Source organism: Colossoma macropomum, unplaced genomic scaffold (genome assembly GCF_904425465.1).
Source record: "Colossoma macropomum unplaced genomic scaffold, Colossoma_macropomum, whole genome shotgun sequence".
NCBI classification, from domain to species: domain Eukaryota; kingdom Metazoa; phylum Chordata; class Actinopteri; order Characiformes; family Serrasalmidae; genus Colossoma; species Colossoma macropomum.
In genome coordinates this window covers 11,291,597-11,313,307 of record NW_023494806.1, presented here as the reverse complement: position 1 = coordinate 11,313,307, position 21,711 = coordinate 11,291,597, and the positions used below count along the sequence as shown (strand labels likewise).

General features: G+C 39.2%; 1 protein-coding gene across 1 annotated transcript in view; it reads left to right on the top strand.

Moving 5' to 3' along the window:
- pappab (pregnancy-associated plasma protein A, pappalysin 1b) overlaps nucleotides 1-21,460 on the top strand; it is a 103,647-nt gene extending 82,187 nt beyond the window's left edge. Inside the window, exons 15-22 of the mRNA XM_036599056.1 lie at nucleotides 2,346-2,529; nucleotides 3,688-3,895; nucleotides 4,888-5,056; nucleotides 5,951-6,104; nucleotides 6,924-7,039; nucleotides 10,624-10,695; nucleotides 13,329-13,427; nucleotides 21,007-21,460. Coding sequence (XP_036454949.1) covers nucleotides 2,346-2,529; nucleotides 3,688-3,895; nucleotides 4,888-5,056; nucleotides 5,951-6,104; nucleotides 6,924-7,039; nucleotides 10,624-10,695; nucleotides 13,329-13,427; nucleotides 21,007-21,111 — 1,107 coding nt within the window. The 3' untranslated portion in view covers nucleotides 21,112-21,460. The remainder of the gene's footprint in view (nucleotides 1-2,345; nucleotides 2,530-3,687; nucleotides 3,896-4,887; nucleotides 5,057-5,950; nucleotides 6,105-6,923; nucleotides 7,040-10,623; nucleotides 10,696-13,328; nucleotides 13,428-21,006) is intronic.
- The last annotated feature ends 251 nt before the right edge of the window (nucleotides 21,461-21,711 follow it).

The following is a 21,711-nucleotide window of genomic DNA, read 5'->3' as shown; positions in this document are numbered from 1 at the left end:
ACAGAAAACAACAAAAAAAAGCAGTTCCCTCCGGTGTTTAGTTTTGTGGATGTGAGTAAAAGAACATTTGCCACAATAATCTCCATCTCGCCAGCAAAAACTGTTTGGCTTCACAGAAACTGGTTCAACAAACATCTCTGACATCTTTTTTTATGGCCGGCCTTTTGGCGCTTGTCATAAACAAATTAAGAGATCTGTGGAGGAGAGCGTGTTTTATTCTGTGTTTCATTGAAACAGGCTGGCCCCTGAGCACACACACGGCCGCCGGCCAAGCCTCCAAGGATGGTTCATGTTAAACTAGACTTTTTGCCTAATGCTTGATACCACACAAAACAATAGGACAGCCCCATAAAACCCACATTTTAAAACCCAGGAAGCTCACAATAGTTTTGTTGGCTTAAAGTCTCAAATTCGCTATCATGAACTAAATTTATTGCCAGTTTTTATGCATCTCCTTGAACAACTATTTAAAGACTCATTGACAGTTTGCTTTATGTGTTTCTTTTACAGTAACTGAGTGGCTACTGAACAATAATTCTCTGTTAGTTGACTTTTTTATATTTTTGCTGAGCATTGTAGAACTGTTATTTGAATTAAGCGTTTAGGAGTTCACTGAATTTTTCCGAAGGTGGAATGGAAGGCACACTGCATAGCGCATTTTTTTTATCTTGGAGTCCAAAATGTGTTTTTATTAAAACACAGACAGCTATTATTCACTAGCAAACCTGGAGATTTTAGCAATAAATTGTTAGATCAAGGATTAAGCTTTTCTCTATTACAGCTGCTTTCCTTTGATCCGATTGTCAGCGCAGAAAAATGTATCGTGCATAGGCTACTTGACCACTTCAGAACAGCCAGAAAACATATATTTAACAGAAAATTACACAGAAACCTCAACAATGACATTGTTTTAGTTTCTAGTGTGTCTTGCCTTCGTTGCAGACTTCATTCTTTTTGGGAAACTTGTTTTTTAGTTTTTCAAAGAAATCTTCAGAGATGTTTTTCTACACCTCCAAAGTGCAGTCACAGAAGTGGATGTTGAGGTCTGGACTCTGGGGTGGTCAGTCCATTGTTCTGAGAAAACCAGAAATTCCTTTGGTTGAGTTGCAGTTTCCTTTTCTCAGTAAGGGCTTTTTGATAGCTACACATCTTTTCAGACCCACAGTGTTGAGTTGTTTTCACACAATAAAAGGATGGACAGAAGCACCTGTGGATTTCTTCAGATCTGAAGCAAGAGTGAAGCTTGTTTTTCTCCACTCTCTTCAAGTACTGTTTTATCTTACAGGAGCAGATTTGGTGGTCTGCTGGGTTTTTCAGAGTCATTAGAAGTTTTATTTTCTCCTCATTTTAACAGTTTTTAAATCCAGTTTTAGAACTTTCTGTTGTTTTTTTCACATATTTTCCTTTTCACCTTTCTTGTGCAAGTGGGTTACATATAATCTCCTCAGAATAACTTGTACTTAACGGCCACTTTGACTGGAAGATATATATGTGAGTCCCTTAGAGTTTAAGAGGATAATAAAAAAAATCCTAGCAAAGATCCATGCCCTCAAATTTTTTGGTTTTAACCCCCTAAAATCTCAGACATATTATATACTAAGGCTTATTATTTAGTAACTACAGGAACTTCAGTGCAAACTGGCTGAGCTATTCTTAAGTTATAGAAGTGCGTAATAAAACTTTGGGCCATTTAAGGGGTTAAATTGTCAAGTAATGGCCCAATAAACACAACAACACACTAGGATCCTTCAGCCCTTCACAGTCCAAGTGAGTTCCAGGCAAAGCAGACTGTTCTTCGCAGTTTGGCTATGTTTGGCTGTAACGTTGCAATTGGTGACCAGCAAACTGACATTTGTTGGATGGCTTATGTTGTGTGCTAGCCTCTGTGGTTCTAAAGGGGAAAAGAAGACAATGGTGGCGTTTAGAGAGAAATAAAGAGAGTAAGGGAGAGCATGGCTGGCCTAGGCTTCTCCAGCAGCTCTGATGGGGCTCCGCTGATGTCTTTACAGGCGTTCCACACTCCTGAAATGACTTATTAAATCAGCTGAAATGACCCCTGACTCCTTTTGCCTTTGCTCCTGACAGCTTTATATGCTGTACCCGCGGCATTTATTATCGGCAGCTGACGTCGCAATGACCGCTGGCCCCCCTCCGCTCCCCTTCACAGAATAACTTTTTATTGAGGGAGAGGACATTTTTTCCCATTTTGGATTTGATCCTTGTACTTTTTTTGTTCAATATTGGATCTTAGAACTCCCATAGAACCTGGAGTTTTCTTATCACATTCATAGAGAGATATGAAAAGAAATGGTGCTATTTTTATCTTTGGTCATTCCCCCTCACAGTCGGACTCCACGGCAACCCTGACCTGTGCAGATGGGAAGTGGAACAAGCAGGTGTCCTGCGAGCCTGTGGACTGCGGCCGGCCCGACAAGTACCACGTGCACCCAGCTGTCTTCCAGTTCTCTGAGGGCACCACCTACGGCAAGAGGTGCACTTTCCAGTGCCGGCAGCCAGCACAGCTCATAGGTGGGTACTGAACGGCAGGTCCACGGCAAAAGGCCACTGAGTTTGAGAGGATGACTCTAAATGTCATCTTTGCTTTAACTACAAAATGTGACGTCCTTTAAATTGGAAAAATAATATACTTGAGTTTGGAGTTGAATTTACATTTGACCTCTTAAACTCTAGTTTTTTCGGTAATTTATCTTAAGGCTTATTATCTAGTAACTACTTGCTGTTCTTCAGTATCTACTATGAAACTACTTTGTAATGTACAGTTGTATGCAAGAGTTTGTGTGCCCGGGTCAAGTGATTTTTTATTTATTTATTTTTTTGTGGTTTGTTTTTGGGTTGTTTTATTTTTAAAGAGAACTTCTGCATATTGTAATGCACAGTTACTGTTTATTTCCTGAATTTAATATATTGGGGGAAAAAAACAATAAATGTAGGCTGTGCAAAATTTATAGCACATTTTATATTTTCTGTGCTGTTTTTTTCCAGTATATTGCATGATGCGTGATAAATTGAACTGTCAGGCAATTAGAGACTAGTATGAAAATGAAAAATGTACATCATTATTGGACAGTGATTACAGTTGTATTGTTTTGGTGCTGCACTTCAGTACATTTGAATTGAAGTTAAATAATGACTATAAAGTGAAAGTGCAGAATGTCATTTTACATTGTTATTTATGTCTATTTTGTGTAAACCATATAGTAATCAATTGCAACAAAATTGTACAACTTTAACACAATCCTAAAAACAGATTTTCATCCTGCTTTACAGGAGATGAACGCTCATAATGAAGGTCTACAACCCAACTTAATTCCTCTGTAGCCTTAACACATCTGTTGTGGCGTATGCAATGTTTTTTTGGGTGTGAAAAAGCCTGAAAGTGTTATTTCTGTTATGTCACTGGAGGCTTGCTGAATCATTACATGAATGACAGAATCATTTGTGAATAGTTGGATGCTACAATTCAATTGAGTCAGTTCTGCATATTAGACATATTGTAAATGTGCACTGTGAACATAACAAATCATCGTTATTATGTTCCATGTGGCTATTGGTCACTGATACAAACGCTAATACAGAGACGTGTGTGATACAGAAGCATTATTTTTGTCTGAAGCTCACTGTATGTTCCTTAGCTCTCTCAGTTTTAACTCCTCTGGTCTCCAATAGGCACTAACAATGTACTTACATGTATGGAGGATGGGATGTGGTCCTTTCCTGAAGCTCTTTGTGAACTACGCTGTCCCGCACCTCCGCCAGTCCCCAACGCCATTCTGCAGACCAAACGCTGCAATGCCACTGGCCTCAAGGTGGGCTCCTTCTGCAAGTACAAGTGCAAGCCTGGCTACCACGTCCCTAGTGCCGAGAAACCTAAGAGGTGAGTCACTTCTGGCACCTCTGAAACCTGAGTACCCTGTTATTCTAATTCTGACTCTAACTCAAACTGTATGGTTGATTCTTATTAATGTAATTACTGTTAAAAAAAGAAGTTTTAAGTGTAGTGAACGGAGCTGTGGGTGATTCTAAAACGAATAAAAAATTGAGAATAAATTTACACTACCTATTGCATTCAATGGGATTTGTGATCCAGAGCTAATCATCCAACATGAGTATTTGACCTCACTGATGCTTTTGTGGCTGAATGCAGTCAAATCCTCAAAGCAATGTTTCAACATTTAGTGTAAAGCCTTTTTAGAAAAGAAGAAGGTGTTACGGCAGCAAAGTTGGGACAAACTCCCTATTAATACCCCTCATTTAAAAAAAAAAAACTGAAGAACAGATATTTACAAGCATTGTGGCAAACTTTAGCCTTCATTCATTTAATTTGCAGTCAAATTGCCCATAAAGTACATGACATTCATTCTTCAGGAGATACCACAGAGATTAGGCAAAAGATATTGCAATAAAGAAAGGCAAGGTCAAAGGAAAATAGGTTGTGTTCCTAACACCACACAAGACCAGGTAGTCAACCAAAACTGACAGCTGGACACAATGCATAATGAAATTTGAGATATTTTTTGTTGAAGCTGTTGTGTGATTTTCTGTTAAATATGTTTACTGTTTTTTCGCTGATGCTGAAAAATTAATAACTTGTACTTTATGTCTACTGAACCCCAGGAAGAATAGTGGCTATCACAATAGCAGCTAATGGGCTAATCCTAAAAATAAACAAAAAATAAACAAATGACCGTTTTGACTAGAAGATAAGTAAGGGTAATCTCTGAGTTTTGCGCAGTACTGTGTAAAATAACAAAAGCTGTTAATATTGACAAATGATTCTGAACAGTAGTATACATTGGTGTGTGTGTGTGTGTGTGTGTGTGTGTGCGTGCATGCATGCGTGTGTCTGTGTGTGACATTGCTCATCAGACGGGCGTTTACGAGGCAGTGTACGGAGGATGGAAGCTGGCATCCAGGTGTTTGTGTGCCAGTGATGTGTGAGCCACCACTGCCAGTCTTCCATGGCAGCTACCAGTGCACCAATGGCTTCCAGTTCAACAGCGAGTGCTGGCTAAGCTGCCCAGGGGCCAACCACACGGTGAGAGTGCACAGCCGCTGCAAGCAGGTCTATCACTTTACCTCGCTCTGTCTCTCCACCTTTCCTCTATGTCACTCATCCCTCCATCATGGACTCATTGACATTTGTCATGGCTATTCCGCCACCACAGCATGCTTTCCATTTGTTTGTGCTTTGCAGATTTTTCTCGCTGTCATCCATCCTGCTGTTTACTTAGTCCACGGTTGATAAAGGAAAATTTCATTTCTCATTTCATGTCATATGAAGAGGAACTGAGCATGACCTGTGTCGGAATTCACAACTCTGACAGTTAGCCCATATATTGATCATGGACCCATAAATACCTTCATTCTTGGCAAGTGGATTGATTCTTATTCAATTGAATAAGAAATTTTAGTGCAGGCCTTTCAGAAATATAAATTATACAAATAATTCTGTTGCTGGAATGTTTCTTTCAGGTTTCTACATAATGTTGATTTTCCATTTTAAAATGCACCACTATCCCACAGCACTATATTGTTGTAACTAATCATAACTAGGTGCTCTGAAAAAATAGAATTTGCCACAATGCTAATGTTAGCTTGATTACATGACAAAAAACTACATCCAGTTGATCCTGACAGTGTGTCCTGCCACACAAATACATACTTGAATAATGAATTTCCTTTGAAATTACCAATTAGAGTTCTGTGCCAGAGTTTTGTAAAGCTTTGTCCAACTTTGCAACAGTTTGCTGCTATGAAGAAAAAGCATTTGTGGGTAGAGCATGGATTGGTCAGTTGGTTGTCCAAACATTAACCAAATCATGTGCAAGTATCAATGTCAAAACATCATTACCTCTAGATAAATTCAAGATTGTTGTCTATGCTTCTGTTGCTCAGTATGGTGAGGAAGAATGCTTGTTTTTTCCTCCAGGCTGCCTCCACCTCCAGTGTGATCCGCTGTAGAAAGGATGGGAACTGGACAGGCTCTTTCCAACTCTGTCCAGGACTGAAAGGCCAGTGCTCCCTCCCTCAGAACCTGGGCCCTGCCATCCTCACCAGCTGCACTGAAGGACTACACAGCATTGGTCTGTAAAGCTCCAAACTGAGCTTCAGCTGCTTTAATGTTTCTAGCTATCTAAGTTTGCATCATAGCCTACATCACAAGCTACTGTAGAACGGATGGAAATTGATGGCAGCATTTTTATCATTGTACTTGCTCTGTATGTTGACATTGCTGTAGACCTGGGAAGGCATGAGTAATTCTGTAGTTGGCATCATGCCAATATTAGGATGTGAAGGTGTAAGCAGATTTTTCTGTTGAAAAAATGTTTGGCATTTTCATAAATCACCTCAGTGTGCCCTGTGGCAATTGACTTACTGTCTTAAAATAATGACTTGAAATATTGTGCTAGTATGACTTCTTTTTGAGATTTTGATGTTAAAATAGTATGTTGAAATAATGAGTTATAACATTCCGAGAATTTAAGTAATTAGTAATAAGTCATTATTTTGAAATAAGTCATTTTCTGAACATTACACACAGAAAGTGTGAGCTGTTGTCTCAAGCTAAATTAATAAAATCATGATAAAATGACGTTACTCGGTTACGGTGACATAGAGAGACAAAAGTGAAAAGTCACACAAAGCCTACAAAGTTAGAAGATGATTTGCTGCAGCTTTTCAGCAGAGATAACATGACAAAAACTGCACCCAGTGTATCCTAAGAGTTACTATAAAAGTGTGCATTTATGAGCCAAGCATGGATAGGTCACTTGACGTGGAACTACACTTTTGCAGTTGCTGAAATTTAGATGCATCTCTGTTAATATACTTACAGTTTTTCTCCTGCTGTTAAACTGAATCCCTGGAGCTCTTATCTTAGACCTGTGTTTGCTCTTCCACAGGAGCCAAATGTGAGCTGGCCTGCAATGACACTGGCAGTAGTTTGGTCCTTCTCCCTAGAAACATGACCGGAGACGATTTGATGAAAGACCACTGGCGAAACCCACCCAAAGTTGAGGTGCGTTTAGATCCCAGCAGTCCAGCGTCTATCATCAACAAGATCACTAAGTGTTTTCATCTCTTTTGTATTTATCATGTTCCTAAAACCTTCTCTCTATTCTAAGTGTTTCAGATGGTTGTGTTTGTTAAATATTCACAGTCCAGTCATAATAAAAGCATAGTCCTTAAATATGTCCATAGCTCTGTAACTATATATAGCTCTGTATCACAGTTGTTTAACACTGGGCCATGACGAAACTACTCTGAAATCACTTCTAGTAGTCTAGAAAAAGGGCACATAAGCACCAGAGGTGGTCAAAATAAACTTGCCCTTTAATTAGCACACTTTAAAAGCCTATTTTTGTTATTGAACTTATTGTGATTAATAATAGAATTAACCATTAGCATAAGAACAGAGATGATGAATGCGTTTTCGGCTCAGTCCTTAAATCTCATACATCGTGTTGTTTATCAGACTGAAGGGGAACAGTTAGGCTGGACCACACACACACATGCTTGTGACATTTTCCTTTTGCCCTTTCCTCTGTGTTTGAAAAAAGTAAGGAACTGGGGAGATGGGCAGCAGAGTGAGGTTTGAAAAAAACAGAGAAAGATATTGTTACCTAACAAACAACTGCCTGGCACAGAACACAATCAGCGATTATAGTAATTACTCACAAAATCCTGAAGGTACAATATAACACTTATTTTTTTTAGCCACAGTTTATTGTCAAGTTTGACTCAGTGTAGTACTTTTGAAGCAAACTTTAGAAAACGTGCATTATGTCATAAAACTTGGTTCAGACACAAACACAAGCTTTCAGACAGCTGTGACGCATGTCTCTTATTTCCTCTTTTCTTACGGCTCTCCAGCTTGACCTGCAGTACCTTTAGAAATGATGAGTGTAGCGGATGAACAGCTGTTATTTTCCCGAGAATGAATTTACCATCAAAACTTTCTGACCACTGCGCTGGACCATAGGCGTGGTCCGCGACGGCCTCAGAATGCTCGACAATAACTGTGATGACGTGCTGACCTACCCTTGAACCACCAGCGCTTCCAAAACGACAGCCCGAACCACTCACCTAGCGAATGAGACTGAACTTGCTGTAGGTGGACGTCCTTTCTCTAACACTGTGAATGTGGCTCTCCCCTCAGCCTCCCTCTCTTAGTTATCCTCCTCTGTGGAAGCTTTCATCACGACAGCCACGTCATTTCTTTGTGTTCTGCTGATGGGAGCAGACCACAGACACTGGTCTAGTGCTTTAAAAGAATGACTCTGGCCTTATTAAATGACTCATCGTTTAGACTCATGGAAAGATGTATGAAATAAAAGCCTGTCCTCAGTCTTCTCTATCTTTGTGGAAAAGGGGTGATTTTAATGCTGGGCAGTATTGATAAAATATAGTTCTGTAATATTTTCCTAACATCTTACAGTATTACATGATATTTGAGTTTGCAGTAATAAAGTAATGAACCCATGCTGCCTGAGAACTGGTACTCTGCTAAAAGATTGTCTTGCAGAATTCCAGTCTTTTCAGAATTCCAGAAACAAAACGCTCAGGGAACAATAAGCAATGAACTGCGCTGCAGTTATCTTCGTTTCCACACAAAGATCTTCAGCTAAAAAGAAGCTGAAATGCACATCAAATTTGCACACAAACACTTTGACGAATTAGAACGATTTTAGAACAATGTACTCTGGTCAGATGAAATAAAAATAGAACTGTTCAACAATAGTTCAGTTCGTCATGTTTGGAGTAACAAGGTTTGCCTCCCAAAAACACCAAACCTACAGTGAAGTATGAAGGTGGGAGCATCATAATATTGGGCTGCTTCTCTGCAAACGGTACCGGGGCATTACACTTCATTGATGGAAATATGAATAGAGTAATGTACCAGGAGGTATTAGAGCAGAATTTAAACTTCGTACTGTACAAGTCGTAATTGCAAGCAACAGCTTCGCAACAAAGTACGAATGTTGTTAATTTGTGGTGTCTGAAAACTTTTTTATTCACACATTTTTAAAAATGAAAACAAAAGTATCTAGACACTTGAATTCCCTCTCTGTACATCAGTTAACTATCAGTACCACTAAAAATCAGTATTGTTGTGTGGATATACATTGTTCAGCACTAGGGGATATCATGTAATTTCACCAGTGCTGAATGAACGAAACAGCTTGAGGCCCTAAACAGACACAGGTCACGAAAAAGGAGATGAGGAAAATCCATCTGCTTGATTTATTATGTCATTGATTTATTCCTTGAAGGCTAAATGGTGTTTTTAGGTGACATCATGCCTGTGAGTGGTTAAGAGGTTGTCTCTGACTTTTTTTTGCCTTCAACTCCAAACATTGTAGAGGATGTTTTGAGAAGCCTGATTGTTTTTCATTCACTTTGAAAGAGACCTGTCAAATGTAACTCCAGGCAGCGACAGTGTTGAGAGTGTGAGTACGTGAATGGTACCCCTCTGTCTGTGTGTCTCTCTCTCTTTCTCTCTCTGACCCTGTGTGGCCTCTATTAGAGACCAGCATGCTGACAGAGTTGTGGTGGAAATCAGCGTAGCAAATCAATGGAGATTGGCTGAACATAGTTTACTTTGGTTGGATCATTTTTTTAAGAAAATACACACAGCCTTGGTAACCTTACCCCTTAAAAAAATCACCCTTTAATGCTGTACACAGGAGCTTCAGACCCATCAGTGAAAAACATCCATGTCTTAATCGTGTGGCTCGGAAAAGGTGAGGGGAAAAAAAATAAGTACAAGAAGAACAGCCCACTGATACAGATATTATAAAAGTCCATTTAATAGAAGGCAGGTAGTGCTTGTCCTGCCCAGGCCTTTAGAGAAACTGTAAAAACAAGCACAGGTTCAGAAGCAGACGGTTTAAATTAGGCCTGAGTAAACAGGCCGCCTGGACCCTCTGTGTGACACTGAATGCTAAGTGTATAAGAGTATGTGTGTGTGTGTGTGTGTGTATGTGTGTGTGTATAGATTGCTAAGGCCAAAGCTCACCACCCTAAGCCGCTCCAGAGCAGCGGGCGAATGCCTGCTTTCTTGGAAATGTTATGTTTACATTCAGCCTTTTCCACTCCTCATGGCTTCTGGAGTTCCCCCAGAGCACGTCATTTCGCCTCTCCAAACATCCTCTCTACCTGCGCTAACCCAGGAGCCGCTGGGCCGCTCTGTTCGCCCGCTTTACAGCCGCCCAGGCCCTGCTCCTTATGTTTAATGGCTCCCCTACTTAGCCAAGCTCTTAAGACTGTAATCCTCCAAGCCCAATACTTTAATGCATTCCCCCCACCGATTCCAACACCAAAACCAAAGTGCTGTAAGCAGAGGGATTTTTATTTGTTTGCACTTTCGTATGCTCGGATAGGAATCTGCCGAGAGACACATGTGCTTTGCCGAAGTTTGTTCAAATTCACTTAAATTCAAATGCCTTTGTGTTTCATTGCGTGGAATGTCCTCGGCCTGGAATTGCATCCGCAAATTCCACTTCCAACATCACTGCCAGCTCATATAAACTTGTCGTGTGGGATGATTCAGCTTAAAAACCAAAAATTATACCCGGCTTTGTCTTTGCGTCTCTTTTGCAGAGCATTGTATGCACAATTGGACTGAAGTGGTATCCAAGCCCAGATACTCTCCACTGCATTAAAGGCTGTGAGGTAAGAGATTCTATTCTTATCCTGACGTTTTTTTTCCTATTGCATTCACGTTCGTCTAAACTGAGAAATACCTGACCAGCACCAGTAGCGTCATTTGCTTGTTTTGCAAGCCAGAGTCTGACCTTGAACAGTTGTTTCTGCCATCTTCCCACGTTCTTTTGAAGTCCAGTACATAAATAAACGTGCGGCTGGTGGTTGGTGTCTTCCTTTTTTGTTGTGCGCTGCAACCAAAGTTCCAGCCGAATCCGACTCAGCTTTAGCAGGAGTTACTAAAAGCTGATGGGTGCTTTCGTGACCACCTCTGTTTTGTTTAGAAGGGTGATGTGGTTTTAGAGGGACCTGGAAACCCCATCTAGGGCTTTCTTTTAAAAGGAAAGGTCATGCCTCCTCCTCCCCAAACGGTGAAAGTGGGGTGAAATTGGAGTGGAGTCCAGTTTCCAAAAGGAGTGTCAATAGATAGATAGATAGATAGATAGATAGGTAGATAGAGAGACAGACAAAGGTAGATAGATCTGTCAGTGTACAAAAGTTAAAATGGTCAGAACAAGTTATTCATTTTCACAAGTTATTTCCGGGGAGATTAGATATAGGGTAAACCACTTGCATAAGGAAGAGGAAAGTCAAAAGAAGATAAGTGTAAAAAAGTTTCAAAAACTAAACTTCAAAAAATTCTTTAGGAATATAGAGAAAATGGGACTCCGAACAACCTTCCAAGAGCTGGTAGACCACAAAAACTGTCACCATCAAATAAACGTTACTTACAGTTTTCATCTTTGAGAGAGAGGAGAAAATCAAGCTCTACTCTTGCTTCAGATCTGAAAAAATCTCCAGGTGTTTCTGTTTATCCTTCCACTGTGAGAAGACAACACAACACTATGGGTCTGAAAGGATGTGTTGCTGACAAGAAGCCGTTACTTAGAAAAGAAAAGAAAAAATCCACAGGCTCAGGAATACTAACTCAGTTTTTCCAGGGCAACATAATTGCAACAGACTCTGGTCTGTGTGTCTATTTTAGAAAAGAAAAGAAAAAATCAAAGAAAGAAGCTGTTGATGTTCTCAGAACAGTAGCCACCCCAATGCCCAGACCTCAGCATCATTGAATGTGTTAGGGATTACATGGATTGTGAGAAGCAGAAAGTGCAACAAACATCTATAACTGAATCTTGGAGGTATGAAAAAAAAATCCCTGCAGACTTCCTTGAAAAACTGAAAGCAAAACTCCCAAAAAGAATGAAAGCTGTAATAAAAGCAAAGGTTGGACACAATAAATACTAAAAAAATTATATTACATTTAGTTGTTGAGGCTTCTGTGTAAATTTCTGTTAAATATATGTTTACTACTCTTTTTTTCAGACATTGAAAAAATAAATAACCTGTACTTAATGGCCATGTTGACTAGAAATTCAGGAAATAAATGGTCTCTGACTTCAGCAAAGTACTGTGGACAAACAGATATACTGACTTAATAGATCCCCAGGGGGAGCTAGGATGCTAGGGTAGCAGAAAAGCCCTGAACATTATACGGAAAAATTACTAAATAGACACTATTACACATATTAATACATTCAGTAGAAAAAAAACTTTTTTGCAGACTTTAATATCAACGGAAACATTCATGCATCAATGAGTAAACTGAAAGAAGACGTTGTGTTGATGTAATGTATTATTCATGTGGAACCGACATACTAAAAATTTGAATCATGTAAAGTCAGTGCTCCCTTTTCCAGTGTGCTTGAATAGTTGCATACAGTAAGTAAAAAAGATGATTAAATTGTTAATCACAGTTATTAATATGAGAATTAATCAACGACTGAAATTTCATGATCATGACAGGCCTACTGCCTTTACACTGAAACATGTCTAAACACTGGAGACAGCCGATATGACTCGTTTTAGAGTACAAGTGCTTGGCAAAGAACATTGGTCATACTTAGAATACAGTAACAGTGCATTCTTAAGCATAAAAATACACAGAAAACCATAATTTAAGAAACCCTTCAACAAATCATCTTTAATAAGACAGCACAGTAAAGTGGCACTGACGGCAGCTGACCGGTTACCGTTTTTTTTGTGCCAAAACGGCAGACTTTTGAACCGGCCACATCCTGACCCACTTTCAGCCGCTGGGTAATTAATTAGCAGCCCTCTGAAAGCAGTTGGGTCGGGCCGGGGAGATGATTTCAAACTGGAAAAAGGTCACAGGTGTGCCGGGCAACCTTTGGAGCCTGTCAAGATGGAAATGTGTAGTAACTCTCGAGGGAGACACATATAAGTTTAATAGGGCTTCAGTTTCCCCATTAAAAGAGGCCTCCATCCACAGGCTCAGGAATACTAACTCAATTTTTCCAGGGCGACATAATTGCAACAGACTCTGGTCTGTGTGTCTATTTTTGCATGGTGTGGATGTATATGTGTGAATGCCTCTCTCCCTTCTCTCCCTCTCTCTGGAGTTACAGAGGACAGTTTTATTCTGGTATGCTTGATGTTTTGGCATAATGCCACATATTCATGATCCTTATAAAAATCATTGTGAATGTATTGTGTTTTATTCCGATTATAATGTTGGGGTTGGGGTGCACATATGCTTGTTACAGTCTTGTATGATACATTTGTTGTTGCTCTTTCTTCTGCAGCCTTTCATGGGTGATAACTACTGTGATGGCGTCAACAACCGAGCATTCTGTAACTACGATGGTGGAGACTGCTGTCATTCTACTGTTAAAACTAAAAAGGTGAGATATGTGCTTGTGCTTAGTTTAGTTGTACCATCACAGTTTAAAACTTGTGACCAGGGGTGGAATTTTTTATTTAGGTAAGGGTGCTTTCACACTTTCCTTGTTTGATCTGGACTTTTTGACTTTTCAGTTTGGTCTGAACCAAAAAGGCAGATGCGAAAGGTGCCTTGGACCATGGTCTGGACCAAAGGACCAAAATTTGGTCTGACCAAAAGAGGTGGTCTCGGTCCATATCAAAGTGAACCATGGTCCGGTTTGTGGTTCTGACTTTCAGACCAGTTACTGGAAGTTGTCACCCATTAAACAATAGAAGAAGAAAAAGAAGTAAAAGAGAGAAGTAAAAAAGAGCTGCGTTGGTAGCACTTAGGGAGATGAGGAGAGTAAGTATTTAATTTTAATTTGGTTCAATGTAAAAATCAAAAGTCAACTTGGAAAAAAAACGCATAAAAATGCCAAAACATATAACTTATTTTATGAGAGGATGAGAGAGAGAGGATATTCATTTTCCTCTATTTAAATGGAAAAGGCTACCTGCTGAATTGACAACATGCCAACATCAGACACACACTCCTCTACAAACCAGTCAGTGTTAAATATAGGGGAAGCTCCCACATAGGTGATGACGACAGGACGTAGGTTTGTCATGCAGAGTTCTTTCGTGCTCTTGCTAAATTGCAATGTGAAACCAAAACTAACCAAATTGAATGTATGCAATGTAACAAAAACACGAACCTTGGTTCGGACCTTGGTCCGAACTTTCGGGTGTGAAAATGTCCTAAGAGTGCTGCGACTGAATAAAGGAAATTACTTAACTGCTTACCTCTTACAGCCATACTTAGTAGACTTTAAAGCAGTATTTCCTGGTTTGAAGACCAGGAAAACCCACTTCTGATGATGAATCTTAAAGTGGAAGGACATTTTGAAAGAAAAATGTTTAACAGTTAAGGATTGTGCTATATCACTAATGCTAGCTACTGCCAGTGTATTAGCCTCTAGATCAGTGGCTTTTAATCAGAAGCCTTTGAGTACCATCAGATTTCCAATGATATATTTACATAGTGCATGCTGGGCATTGTAGTATACAACATAAATTTGTGACTTGTCAAACTGATGAAGCCCCTTTAGGTTAGACATAAAAAGCTATTTATTTCAAAACTATTTGAGTGATTATGTGGAGTTGCTTAAGGTTAATATTTGCCTTACAGAAAGGTACAGTGCTCAGGGTTCCTCTGGTTTTACTTGCTACCCAAGTTAACCCATTAGCTTGCCCTGAACGCTGACTTACATTAGATACATTAGCTAGCTTGTAAGAGCATTAGGTTTAATAAAGAGCTGTTCTGCTTATTATTCTAAAATGACAAAATAAAACAAAAATAGCAAAAGAACACAGAAGATAGCTAAGATTATTGTTAGAAAGAAACTCAAGTAAAATTAGCAATTTTTAGAAGCAATTATCCCCAAAAAATTTACCATTTACAGGAAAATGTTACAGGAAAACAAGTGCAATAATAAGAGTAGGTATGATTCATTACTTTTAAACCTTTTAAATGGTCTTCTTATTCATATTTTAAAATTAAAGAGCATATGTTGTTTAACAATATAATGTATGATGTAGGTGACTTTCCAGCAAATTCAAATTCAGCATTTCTGTACAGTATTTCTCTATGAGTGTTCATCACAATTAAAAATAATGAGGAATGTCTTGCAATTTGTAGTCCATAGATTTAATATCTTATACTAAATAGAAGCCTGTACAGCTGAGGCAGTGTTTTTCCCTCATGTATTCACTGTCCTTTCACTTCATCCCTCCCTCCCACCCCTTTTTTCACATGGAAAGGTTTTCTGGCTGCCAAAGAAAGTGATATTCTCTTGTAAGAGAGGAAAAGTGGCCTAACCTCATCAGAATTACAGCACCTCTTCTCTGGAAGTAGACAGGGCTGCTGAACCATCGTGTAAAGTCAAAACAAAACAGAAAAAAGAAAAGCCTTTTTGGCATGTGTTATGAGTTATGTCCCAGTGGAATACACAACATGTTGTGAAACATCTAGCAACAGCATTTGCCAGTGGACACCACCAAAGTTTTATAGTGAAAGTAATTAAATGCTTACTGGATTTGCATTGTCACACCACAGGATTCGTCAAGCAGATAAATAAATTCAACGTCCAGACTTCAACATTTCTGAATGTGTGGGATTAGTTGGATCATGAGAAGCAGAAAATGCAACCAACTTCTAAGACTGAACTTTGGAGGTGTGGAAAAAGATTTCTTAGAAAAACTGAAAGCAAGTCTGTTATAAAGGCTTCTATATTATCTGTTAAATTATCTGTTAAGTATAATGAGAAAACTTATACTTACCAGATAATTTTACAGATAATAGATAAACAAACTTGTACTTAATGGTCATTTTGACTAGAAATGAACTAAATAAATGGTGGTCTCTGACTTTTGCACAATGCATATTTCTTTTGCATAATACTTACCATGTATGTTTCAATAACAAAGTAAATCGATATAAATAAAACAGTGTATGAGGGGAAAAAGGGTATTTTTTTTATTTAAATGTAAAAGAACAAGAAATGTATAGAATAAAAAAAACAATAAGAAAAAATAAAGCAATACATTTCAATAACAAGATTAATAATGTGATAAAAAGCATTTCTGTGAAAAAGAAATATTTCCGGTAAATATGAGTGTCTTCATATTTTAAAAAGGGCACTAAAGTGAACACTGACATCCTCAGTTGACCTTATAAAGCTTGGAAGTGATGTAGCTATTTCCATAATTTCTTGTCCTGTTTAGTGGTTTTTATCAATTTCAGCAGTCTTGGAGAATCAATTGTTGTGTTGGAATGATTCATAATTGTCAAACACTCACCCAAAATCCAATCTTAATCATTTGCCAGTGGCATTGTTGTTTTGGAAGGGCTGCAGGCATTTCAGTCCAGTGTTCCACAATGTCACAGCATACATCACATCATTGTTTGCCAAGCTTGGTGTCAGCCAAGGTCTTTTCCTCCCAAACGCACCATCAATAGGGCACAACTGCTCTCACTGGGCCCGCTAAGCAATTAGGAAAGCCTGGTCTGAGTGGTGAGCTGTAGACAGAAAAGCAACAGTGACACAAAACATCCTAATGGTTGTGTGGGGCTTGAGAATAGCCAGGTCATGATGAGTTCACAATGTCCATTGATGTGGTCTGCCATTTTGGATGTGAGATCATGATGGAGGACATGACTTTGTCTCCAGGATGACGTGTTTTGTTAGGGTGGGTGGGTTGGAGAGGGGAGAGGCTAGTCTAATTTTGCTAGCAAACATTTGTGTAAAGTTGTGTAAGGTAATCCCAAAGCTAATCCCAAACTTACTTCACTAGGAATCTAATCGTAATCTTCACTCTAATCCTAACAGTATTAAATTAGGATATGTTTGCCAGAAAAGCATGTTCAAATTTAGCCACATAGTGTAATGGAGCAATCCAGCAACCTTTTAACTTAAAAAGTTCAATGTAAGCACAAGCTATATTAATTTTTTGAAATGTCCTCTATTTCAGTGACAACCTCATACAGAGATTGCATGCTGTATGTTATAATGTCAGTTTCTGTACTGTATCAAACAAATGTCAAAATATAATATATATTGTAATTATAATTAATTGTACAGCGACTGTGTGTTTTCAGATTCACCTTAGCAACTAGGCCTCTGAGTTGAGATCAGAGGTAAAATAAAGGCTATTGTGATATCAAGTATTTCTCCATAGCGTTGTTAATTATTTCACCAATGTTATGGCTGAAAGATGAAAACTCACTGTTGGCTCGCAGTGTTCCCATGGCGACTGTTGACAGAAAGCACATATCGCTGGCTCCCGATTGGTTGAGTGACGTCAGTATGGATAAGGTCAGTTGTTGTCGGAACATCCAGTGTCTGTTAGATTTGTAAGTGTAAAGAAGCGATGTCAGGGAGGCTTTTAGGGTTTGTTTTTTTTATTTTTTTTATTTATTTTTTTTTTGTTCCACTCTGGTTAGTGCATGCCCAAATCTCTCCGCCAGCACTGTTAAGGCTTGTGTTCGAGCTTGTCTCACTCTTGTGAAACACATGATATTTATACTATCCAGATGTTGGGGTCCCGGGGACCGACAGGGAGAGAAGTGAGACTGCCTGCGTTTGCATTACCTGACTTCAGCTTTCAAAGTCATTTCCTCTCAAACAAACAATGCTGCAGGTCAAACCACCCTTGAAATGGCTAAAATCATCATATCCTTTTCATTCCAGCTCTGTTTCGAGACATCTGTTTGGAAGAGCCCTTTATTTGGCAAAGTGCTCAAAGAGTTGTTTCATATTCTTTTACTGTGATGTGAAAGGATACTATAATACACAGAATATACATTCTTAAAATTAAAAGTTCCTAAGTGGTTCTTGGCTTTGAAAAGCATTGAACTGATACAGAGCCTTTACATTTTGTGGAGCTACTTTAAACTTTGAAAAAGGTTTTTCACATTTGCACATCATTTGCAAAAAGAGATCCTTTGTTGTAAGAAACTAAAAGTAGATCTTCTATGGCCACTCCTGTTATTGTTCTTGACTTAACTAGACTACTATAAAGTCTTGCTCTGGTCTCGATGTGTCAGACTTCTCTCTAATAGTCTTGACTACAGCACTACTGTATATTCAGAGACAGTGAATGCAAGACATGGGATTAGAGGCACTTGAATCTTATTTTGCTTTCATTTTTATTCTTGGACAACATAAAAGAATTGTCTGCTAAATTGTTTGGTAACAGTTTAGTGTTCATAAGGCTCCAAGACGCCTACTTAAGGCCGTCATATCCACATAAACAAAGGCTGCTTTTGTCAACTTTGATATTATGCTGACACCTATGTCACATCGATTTTTTTTCTGATATTGGATTGTGTCAGACAAATGACTCTTTAGCTTAGTCTATATCACAATAACATAACACTGATGATGTGACATAGCTTATTGATGTTACTAATGATAACATGAAACTCAGATTATCTTTGGGTCACAGAAATGCTCACTTTTGTTCAACCATGCTGACATGGAAGGGTATATCATCTTATAAGCTACTAAGTCTATGTCATTTCACCCCAAATAGTTTCATGACACATATATTATGTCAGCTTGACATCAGTGTTAATGCCTAGTGCTTATAAATGTTTATTTAGGTCTTTGACAGGCTTTTGTAGGTGTCATGTAGCCTTATGAACAGTGCCCTTCAGTAAAGTGTCAGTTATTTTCATTATTGTGTATCTGGAGATCTATTTCTGCTGTTAGACTAGATTGTAATAATTTGTAGCTTCAAAATAGACACACAGTTCAGAGTGACTGTGTAATGGCGTTTAGTCACTGGAGTTTTCAAACAGTTCTAAAGATGCTTGATGGCAACAAAACCATTCACACATACTCACACTGGAGAAGTGTTGGCGGCTTGTAATGAGGACTATCGGCTATGGGGAATGTTGTGAGTTGGAGCTTGTGGGCATCATGAATGGAACAGATTTATAGTTGGGAAAATCCCCCATGGTGTATGGGGACACCGAGAGGGAAGCCCTGTGTGTTTCTGTGTATTTCACAGGGCAATGAAAGGCCATTCCGCCCTCCACCAGCTCTCTAACACAAGAAAGCCCTTGTTCCTCTGCGCCCATATGCACGCTCCCTCTTTCCTTTTTTCACCTACACTTGGGCCCTGTCCTGCTGCTACCCTGCGATGCGATGCTACCCTGTGAAAGTATAGGAAGCACCAGGAAACAATGTTTTATTGTACTGTTTGCACTAAATGTAAAGGGGACACAGTAGTTTGGGTGCTTTATGGCAAGCTTGAGATGAATAGGTAGCAGATAGTGTGCAGTTTGGAGGGGTTTGACAACAGAAAGGGAATTTTAGGAATTTTGTATAGAATTGTATTCATACAATCTGTTTACTGGTTTCTGGTTATGTCAGTCCATCTGAGGAGTATAAAATGCATGGCAGTTGGACTGTTAGAATTGATTATAATCAATGCTAATAATATAATTAATAAAATGTTTATATTTCTTCATTTTTTGCTAAAATAATATTCTAAAGCTATTTTCAAATGCAATTCTCAAGCTGTTTTCAAATTCTAAAACAATACAATTTAGAGTGTTATTAATTTAAAATGATTTTATTTAAGGGCGGCACGGTGGCGCAGTGGGTAGCGCTGTCGCCTCACAGCAAGAATGGCCTGGGTTCGATTCCCGGCCGGGTGACCAGGGTCATTTCTGTGTGGAGTTTGCATGTTCTCCCCGTGTCTGCGTGGGTTTCCTCCGGGTACTCCGGTTTCCTCCCACAGTCCAAAAGCATGCAGTCAGGCCAATTGGACATGCTGAATTGCCCCTAGGTGTGAGTGTGTGTGTGTGAATGTGTATGTGTGTATGTCTGTCTGTCTGCCCTGCGATGGACTGGCGACCTGTCCAGGGTGTATCCTGCCTTCCGCCCAATGACAGCTGGGATAGGCTCCAGCACCCCACCGCGACCCAGAAGGATAAGCGGTTTAGATGATGGATGGATGGATGGATTTTATTTATTTAGTTTTATTTTTTTTGGTATGTTGTTTCAAGCCTGCCTAGTTTCAATTGTTCAGCTTGACAGGATAGCATTTCAATTTGGAAGTTTGGTGTTATGTAATTGTAATTTATTTTATGCACTAAAAATATCACAAATGGCACTTTCAGTTTTCAGCTGAAAGAGGGAAAAAGGCAGAAAACTTTGACTGAAAAACAAACAACAAACACTTTACAAATGAAAATGAAAAATAGTGGTTAACTGTGCACAGCACACTTCAGACAGTTTGAGCAGCAGCAGATAAACAGTGAAAATGTTGGCCATCTGGAACTATGAGGGATATTAGACAAGTAATCTGTAATCACTGTTCATACCAAGTACCATAAGAGCAACTCCCAAGAACTTCGGCATTACAGGTTTGATACCCCTTGAAAACAGACAACCCTCTTAATCTGCAGAATACAGCAAAACAGCAGAAGCAGAATGTCCCTGCGAGCATGATGACACCACCTTTAGCTTCAGTTTTTCAACTGCAAAGTATTACTAAAAAATAAATGAATGTATTGCCTTACATTACCAGCTATTCTGTGTTGCTGTATTTTGTAGACACATATTGTATATACTGTAATCATTTATGTCAATTGTTTTAATTTATTGTCGCCTTTTTTTGTTTTTTGGCCCGCTGTGTCCTGAATTTCGGTTTCAGTCAAGAATTTTCATTTCAAGTGCATCACTGGTTAACATGTTTTGGCAAAGCTCGAGTTATGTGCTACAGTTTGTTAATAGGTTGAATAGGATGTCAGATGTCAGTGTTCTGTAGCTTGTCCAACCTCACAACAGATGTTAAGAAAGTACATATTTCTGGGTGGAGCAAGAATAGGTCAGTTAAATTGAATTGTTGTGACATTTGAGATTTCATGATGCATTGAATTTTATCCCTAAAGAATTGTAATCTGTTTTCACGCCATGCGTGCAAAACAGCAGAAATGGAAAGCTGTTTTGCACACATGGCGTAACTATGATGCTGGGTCTTTTCCAGGTGATCCCATTCCCCATGACTTGTGACACCCGAGAAGACTGCTCGTGTCGGGACCCAAACGCCCAGGAGAACAGCAAAGGGCTCCGCCACCACATGCTGGGCTGAGGCTGGGCTGTCGACCCCCAGGAGCACCTGACAGGAGGAAACAAAAAGAAAAAAACATTCCTCTCTCCATGCTGCTTACAAGAGGGCCAATCCACTCACACTGCTCCCTGACACGCCTGCCGCTGTGCCCTCGCTCCCTCATCCAGCAACACCCACCCACCAGGGTATGCCACCCAAAAAACAACACAATACAAAAAGATATATAGGGTTCAACTAGAGATGAAAAGAGTCAGTTTCGTAGGACCAAGCTTCATAATACAACAATAAATAACCGTAGATGTTGGTCATAGAGTCTGGACTGGCCAGCTTTATTGTCTTGTGTTTCCTTTAGTCAGTTGTTATTTGTAAGTTGCAACCGTAGCAAGGTTACAGTTACATACAAGTTATGTACTACAAGAGTGATCAGAACAACATAAAATGAGCAAATTGGAAAGAAAACCTTGCAGTCTTGGGTATTTTCCAACTGCCGTAGAACTCAATACAGTGATTATAAAACATCAGTACTTGCACATCCTTTATAGCTCCTGTTTCTTTTTAACAGCAAATACTGTCTGTTACAGCATAGGAAAAATAAAAGCAATGTTCTGGATCTAATATCAA